The 8069-nt window shown below is 32.2% G+C and overlaps 1 protein-coding gene across 1 annotated transcript; it reads right to left on the minus strand.

Annotated features, from left to right (window-relative positions):
• Window positions 1-6137: 6137 nt before the first annotated feature.
• Window positions 6138-7685, minus strand: LOC124917215 (transmembrane protein 258-like). The gene is made up of 4 exons (XM_047457687.1): window positions 7516-7685; window positions 7327-7430; window positions 6512-6590; window positions 6138-6416 (listed from the first exon to the last, which is right to left on the minus strand). Exons 1-4 carry the CDS (start codon window positions 7516-7518, stop codon window positions 6369-6371), a joined length of 234 nt encoding a protein of 77 aa, XP_047313643.1. The 5' UTR covers window positions 7519-7685; the 3' UTR covers window positions 6138-6368.
• Between the last annotated feature and the right edge of the window lie 384 nt (window positions 7686-8069).

Raw genomic sequence — 8069 nt, forward strand, 5'->3', positions numbered from 1 at the left:
ACCAACACATGTCTATTAAACCAAACAAAGGCTTCAAATCACAAGCAGCAATGGATTCTAGCAAGCTTGTGTGAGGAACACCAAACACATCCAAATATGTCTTCAGAGGATTCTCTGCCTCAAATACCCAAACAAGTTCATTAACATCGTGCCTAGACTTGTTCGTATACAACTATAGTTTTGTCGTCCTCGGGCTCGACAATGGATTCTCCATTTCTTTAGTTGTACCTCTCCAGCAATTACAAACCCCATAAGATCAAGTTTGTAAGCCGGGATGAATTCCCCTGCAAATATGAAGGTGTAACTGTCGAAGAGTTTGGGCAGCTGAAAGAAAATACAATACATTATTAATAATGATGGACAATTGAATATCATATGGAGGAGGGAATAAGACAAAACTTACATTGTTCAAATACCGCATTCTGCCAGCTCTTGGACCGCCCCAGTCCCATGATTATCTCGCTGGCACCTCGTATGGTTCCTCGTCCACGTAACAGTTAAATCTGATTGATGATTTTATCCCTGTATAAAAGCAATAGGTTGTTTTAGTTTCATATATGCTGAAATGATATTGAGTTAACAGTAAAGGGTTAAGATAACAGAGTCTCACAATCAATGGTAAGGACCCAACTCCCGTTCAATATGCCCTTCAATACTTTGATAGTGCGACCGCATCCACCATTAGAATCGGTGGATGCTATGACGTGGGTAACATCGTCTCGCCACCTCATTGACACCGTGGCACCACATGTGTTAGCATATTGTTGCATCAAGTGCTGTTTAAGAACAATCATAAATATTTCAGTTAAACAGGATGAAAACTTAAACAATATGGAAAAAAAAGGGAGAAATGTAACGAAGAGTACTATCTCTTCACTTCTTAGTTGATTCGGGCATAAAATCCAATCTTTGCCAAAGATTTGGACGGATGCTGAGGCAGCCTGCACGTGCATGAAAAAAACATTGATTTACAGTCAAGGTAACATTTTGAGAGTAGGGTTTCCAAAAGATTAAAGAGACAACAACATCACATAACAGAATCTAGTGTAGTAGTTCCATAATCCTAAATATTAAAAGCTACTAGTCAGGAATACGTACCATTGTGGAGTCGTGAAGATGTGGATTCAGGTTCGGTCGACGGGGAGCCGGTACGAATCGCCGTGAAAAAGGAGGCAGGAAGAGAGAGAGATGAATCGGGGCGGAAATGATAATAAAATAATCATATTAGGGGGTATATATATTCATGTAACCGGACGAACATGTCTTCTTTCGAAAAGCGACTATTCATTCCATGTAACATGACACAGGGACCAGGGGCGAATAAGTGTTCTCTCGAGAAGCGAACTATTTCAATCCATTTTACATGGAACATGGTCTAGGCGAACAAATGTTCTTTTCCAGCGAAAAAATTGAAATAAAGAAAAAAAAGTAATGAATTAATTGAAGCAAATATATCTTCGCTCCAGAGAGTCTCGAGGCAAAAAAAATGAAATAAAAAAGAAATAGGAAAAAAAAACTAGCCGGTAATTGAGGCGAAGATTTGTTCGGTTGCTGCATGTCATCTTCAATTAATTGAATTAATATTTAAAAAACGGAAATATAAAATCCATGTAATTTTGGTCTTCACATAAACGGGTAAGTGTCTTTACATGGTATTCAAGCGGTCTTTACATGTGTGGGTAGGGGGGATTTACATGGGGTTTTTATTAAAATTAATTGAAGCAAAGAGATCTTCGCTCCAGAGAGTCTCGAGGCAAAAAAAATGAAATAAAAAAAAAATAGGAAAAAAAAACTAGCCGGTAATTGAGGCGAAGATTTGTTCGGTTGCTGCATGTCATCTTCAATTAATTGTATTTATATTTAATAAACGGAAATATAAAATCCATGTCATTTTGGTCTTCACATAAACGGGTAAGTGTCTTTACATGGTAGTCAGGCGGTCTTTACATGTGTGGGTAGGGGGGTTTTACATGGGGTTTTTATTAAAATTAATTGAAGCAAAGAGATCTTCGCTCCAGAGAGTCTCGAGCCAAAAAAATAAAATATAAAAAAATAGGAAAAAAAAACTAGCCGGTAATTGAGGCGAAGATTTGTTCGGTTGCTGCATGTCATCTTCAATTAATTGTATTTATATTTAATGAACGGAAATATAAAATCCATGTCATTTTGGTCTTCACATAAACGGGTAAGTGTCTTTACATGGTAGTCAGGCGGTCTTTACATGTGTGGGTAGGGGGGTTTTACATGGGGTTTTTATTAAAATTAATTGAAGCAAATATATCTTCGCTCCATAGAGTCTCGAGGCAAAAAAAAATTAAATAAAAAAAGTAAATAAAAAATCCAAGAAAATAAAAGATTGAATTACTTGAAGCGAATATTATATCGCCGCCTGTGTTATTTAATAAATTAAATTAATATTTAATAAACGTAAATATAATATGCATGTCAATTCGGTCATTACATGGACGTGTAAGTGTATTTCATGAACGGCAGGCGTTCTTCTCATGGGTGGGTATAGGGGGTTTACATGAGGGTCATGGCAACGGGCGTGTAGATCAGAGCGAAGATATCTTATCTGGGTATTATCTGAATATTATATTATTTCCGGGCGTTAACGGGCGCTTCCGTTAACGGCGTCTTGTGTGAACCCGGGCCTAAACCCGGATTCCGGATTCTCCCTCCCTCCGTCTCCTGCCCAGATTGATTTATTATTAAATTAATAATGCTGCAATCTGATTGGTGCGCCACAGGGGAACACGGCAATCGGTAGCAGAAGATCTGAACTGGAAGATTGGCGGGCTGGCATTAGTTTCTCCGTCGTAAAGTTGGAGGAGAGGCTGGCTGAAAAATTATCGGTCGGAAGCATGTGCGTGGCTAAAAAAAAATACGGTCAGATGGCTGAAAATTTAAACCATGACCTTATTTTTTCGGTTGGATGATCAACTAACTGAAAATCTGGGTCACTGCTAAAAAAATACAGTAAAAAGAACATCAAGAACCAACTAAAATCGAAATAAACATAAATTTATATTATATAAACAATAATCTAAAATCATTAATTAAAATCAAAGATCCGCGTGAATATCCTTTAAATAAATTTGTAAAGTTTTTAAAATTGATTTTAATGGCGTTTTAGAGGAGCAATCATCCCATTTGGGTAATATACAACAACATACATATTCTTGAGTCATTGTCCTCGACCAAGTACCCAAGAATATAATTTTATCAAATTAAACATTTTTTTTATCAAATTGGGAGTTTCCTATTGAGATTGATGTCACAAAGTTCATAATTTACTTCAATATTTAATATATCAAGTCAATTTTATATAAAAAAAAACTACCACATGCATATATAAATTGAAAATGTCAATATATTAATCAAATGAAAAATGGGTTTACAAAATAATTGAAACTTGAAAAATGATTCCTTAAAGTGATTATGGATATCCTTAGGAGCAATACTACATTTCAAAATAAAAACTTATGTTTGAATACTAAAAAGAATTTTTTTTTTCTTAAGATATCGAAATTTGGAGTTCTAGTAGGTTTGGGCGTGTTTTCTTTTTAAGGTAACTAGTCTAGGGTATAAATAAGCTAGCATAAATATTTCGGTTAAAAATTGCAAACCTTGCGCTAAAATTGCCAAAAATAGCTCTAGATGACCATAAGTGCTTATGATTTAACTGATGACTTTCTGGTTATCTTTTGTTTAAATTGAATTCCACATATCCGTGTGGTGATGCAACATTTTTCAGAACTAAAATCGGACAAGTATGAAAGGAGAAAACGCGTTTTACAAAATTGTCGAAGTTTTTACGCGACTTGAACAGGTTTTTTTAGGAGTGGTTGAAGACCCAAGAACACACTAAATACAATTGGGTCGCTTGAAGATTGCCTACAGACGCATGTTAGTGTTCTACACAGGGGCGGAGCCACACATGGGTTAGGGTGGGCTCCAGCTCCACCTAAATTAAAATATTAAAACAAAACATTTTATATATGTATTTGACAAATGGCTCTTAGCCCAGTTGGCTATATGACTAAATTGTGAAGATGATGTGAGGTGATCAAATATTCGCCTCGCCTTTAATTTTAAAATATTATTTTTATCTAAAAATTAATTCATAATTATTTTATTTTATACTAACAATTTTCTAATATACAAATATTTATAATAATTCATAAATTTTAATTAATATATATAAGATTTATTTATATAAATAAAGTATAAAAAGTTATTTTATTTATTTTAATATAATTAATAATACAAATTATTTATAAGGGTAAAATATAAAAATTAAAATAATAATAGTGTTTTATATTTCTTAATTTTAAACTATTTCAAAAATTTATAAGAAAATATAATAATATTAATAAACAAGTTAAAATAGTTACATTGGTTTGATTCGGTATTTAAATAAATAATTTGATATCCCTGCTCAAAAACTTAACAAATCTCTAGAATTGATGTTGATGTAAGTTCTCTTAAACTTGATCCAGCATTACGTATTCCGATATGGAAATATCCTTTTAATAAAATGGATGAAATTAGACGAGTTATATAAGATTAGGTCATATCAACCTATTAAGGATGAGTACCCGCCGATCAAATTTGGAAATCAAAATCGACGGTTTCAAAGTCATTGGTTTAAGAAATTTACTTGGTTAGAATACTCTCCTTTGAAAGATGCTACTTTTTGTTTCTCATGTTTCTTGTTTGAACATAAGCAACCCCAAAAACCTACATTTACAATAGATGAATTCAAATATTGAAAGCGAGTTAATGATGGGGATATATGCTCTTTTGTTATGCATATAGGATGTAATATTTCACCACATAATAGGTCAGTTGAATATCTTGATAATCTAATGAATATCCTTGTCATATTGATAAAGTACTGAATGCATAGTATTCAGATGAAAACAAAATAACAGATTACGACTTACAGCAACTATTGAAAGCACTCGGTGACTTACTTTGCAAGCGTGTGCATTGAGAGGGCATGACGAGTCTCCATCTTTGAATAATCGTGAAAATTTTATTGAAAAAAAAAACGAAGTATAGAAAGTTAAATCTAAGATGCAAGTTGGAGTCAGACCCAAGTAATTTTTTATCCTGGCTCCGCCCCTGGTTCTACAAGGCACAACGCGATGCATGGTTAAGACTCTGTCGCATCTGAAGAAAACGACATGTAGCCGCGCTGCATCTGAGGAGAATCGCTTGTAGCCACGCCGATAATATCTTCCTTGCAATCTGCTAAAGAGAAGAAGAAACGAAAAAAAAGAAGAGAAAAAGGGAAATTTTACTGCCACTAAAGGTTATTTTTGCAAAAAAAAAATATTGGTCCTAGGTTATTTGTGAAAGAGTACTCTTTTTGAAATAAGGAGTATTTTTAGAGTTATTCCTCAAATTTCTCAAACTAAATTATATTTTATATATTTTTTTTCTTTTACAACCTACTTTATTATTATTAATTTTTTATTAAGAAAGCATCAATTTTCTATTTTACAATATTAATTATAAATACATCTAAATGTGATGAGATTAAATAAAAATGAGTCTTATTCTCCATTTTATATATATATATAATATATATATATATATATATATAATATATATATATATTATATATATATATATATATATTATATATATATATATACTTCTCTCATATATTAACTAATATAATTAATTTAATCTTCATATTCTTTTTAAATATCGAATGTGCTAGTTTGAACAAATTAAAAAATAAATTATTTTTAATAAATTAAAACAATATATCCAGATTTTTACTAGGTTAGATACTATATCTAATACTGATTTAGTTCAAACCTCTCAAATTGCAAAAAAAAATTATATTTAGACGAAACTGCTAAATGTGTAATTGAGTTTATAACTTGAAACAATGTTTGGGCGTTGTTTGATTTAGTTAGGAGGTTAAACACTCAAACCATCTTAAATTAAGGGTCATTTTAGCTACTAATATCATTGTTCACTAACTTTCTATCAATTGTTTTTGGGATATAATTCATAAGCTTGTTGAAGAAATAAATGACCTTATTTTGTATTGAAAACAAATAATAAAATGTATGCATGTAATTTGTAAAATGGTGATTGAGATGTCTGATGTGGGCAATCTCACACAAGCATTACATATATATGAACCACCCATACTATCAATTCATAACCAATAATAGTAGACATTTGAAACTAATTCTTCCTAACCCTTGTTCAAATCGCTAGAAAAGTTCCGAGAAAATAAAAAGAAACCGCGAGACAACTCATTGTACAAAGTTTAGACCATTGCAGCCTTTGTTACACATCTCATCTTGGTTCTTCTATAAATAAATTCTAGGGTTTAAGAATCAAACATAAACACCTGAGGCCAGAAGCAAGAACAATGATCCAAAACCCTGTGAACCCAAAGAAACAAAGTTCAGCATGTAATAGTTTCAGCAGAGAAGAATACATATGAATGAAAGACTAATAACTAAGAAAAAAACAATACCAAGAAGACAGATGCAACTGCACCCAATGTCACCTCCTTCCCAAGGCTGCGGTTTTTTCTTGATACAGTGGCCTCGTAGCTGGAACGACAAACAAACAAATTTATTCTTCTTGTCAACAAGGCTCCAATTCCATAGTTGTAGATTTATGTTTAGATAGTATGAAGAAAACTACTTGAACTGCTTACACCCGGTAACTTAAAAAACTTAAAATCCTAACCCCACTTAGCAAAGACAAGAAAGATGAAATTTGATGCTGTTGATGATATTGAAGATTATTATACAACTGATTAGCGAGACCAAATTGTCACTTTCTGTTGTCACTTTTCAGAAAAATGGCATCTAGGTGTGAAGAATACCCAAATGCAGTAAGCCAAGTGAACTACAATGTAGTTGCTCACAATCAACCAATTATCACACTACTGAATGGATATAACATGAGAACCCCAAGAACATTTTAGCATAATTCATCAAACTTGTATATTAAACAATGCAGGATAGATCTCCAACTTTTGGAGTTCTGTTCCAATCATTCTAAACAACAGCAATATACAATGACAGGAAGGACCTACAATCAGGACTACCCATAAATGACAGGATCCAAACTCCTAATCTCTCATACTTGTGGCAGGTATTTTCCAAACAAAGTTATAAATATTCACAAGATCTAGGATCCTAACACATAACTTAATGAATTGATATGCAGAAACAATTAGCCAATTCACTAGTCTCTATTGAATTCAACAGGAGAACTAATCAATGAAGATTTAAAAGATCTGTAGATAATGAATGCATTAGTTAGGATTAGATCGCCTACATGAAGAAAGAAGCGGTGATTGCGAGGCCGATCGCGAGCATGAAAAATGAAAGCGTAGGGTACCAAACATTGGGTACGGGGCTCGAAATAGGTTTCGTTGTTGACTGCGATTGTGATTAGAGAAACGGAAATCAGTATGAAAACACACAAAAATAAAATAAAAAAGAGATTGTTACAAGTCTGACGAACCATTTTCTTGCGACGGGATAGATCTATGCTTCGTCTTCTTCAAGATCGACCAAAATCTTCTGGACGACGGCCTGTAAGTGCGAAATGAGCAAGAATTTAATCTCCCTAAAACCTCCACTGGTAAATTTGGGTAAAAGAAGTCTTCAACTGGATTCAGGGATCCAGTGCGCAGATGCCTATGTTAACATCCCTATCCCTGCACTATATTATTAGAAATTGATTTAATATAAATATATTTAATATCATTTATTTATAATTATTTAATTTTATAAATTTGAATAAAATTTTGTTAGACACAAAAATTTAAAAATATCTAACTAAACAAAAGAGAAAAAATTATAATTATAAAGAATTTATAAAAAAAAATTATATAATAAAATTTAATAAAATTTAAAAAAATATTCGTATAATCCACACGAATAAAAATATAAAAAGAATAATAATAATAATATATATTAATATTTAAATTTTTTTAATAAATCACGAATAATATATTAAAATAAAAAATATAACATTCGTTTCACATTTTATTCACTTCGGTAACAACTCATCTT

This window comes from Impatiens glandulifera, unplaced genomic scaffold (assembly GCF_907164915.1).
Source record: "Impatiens glandulifera unplaced genomic scaffold, dImpGla2.1, whole genome shotgun sequence".
NCBI classification, from domain to species: domain Eukaryota; kingdom Viridiplantae; phylum Streptophyta; class Magnoliopsida; order Ericales; family Balsaminaceae; genus Impatiens; species Impatiens glandulifera.

Bases quoted from the DNA above. Each gene is read 5' to 3' on its own strand.
- LOC124917215 (XM_047457687.1), bottom strand. The intron at 6,591-7,326 runs GTAGGCGATCTA...TTGTCGTTCCAG, and splicing joins ATCACCGCTTCTTTCTTCAT to CTACGAGGCCACTGTATCAA. The intron at 6,417-6,511 runs GTATTGTTTTTT...TTGGGTTCACAG, and splicing joins CAGTTGCATCTGTCTTCTTG to GGTTTTGGATCATTGTTCTT.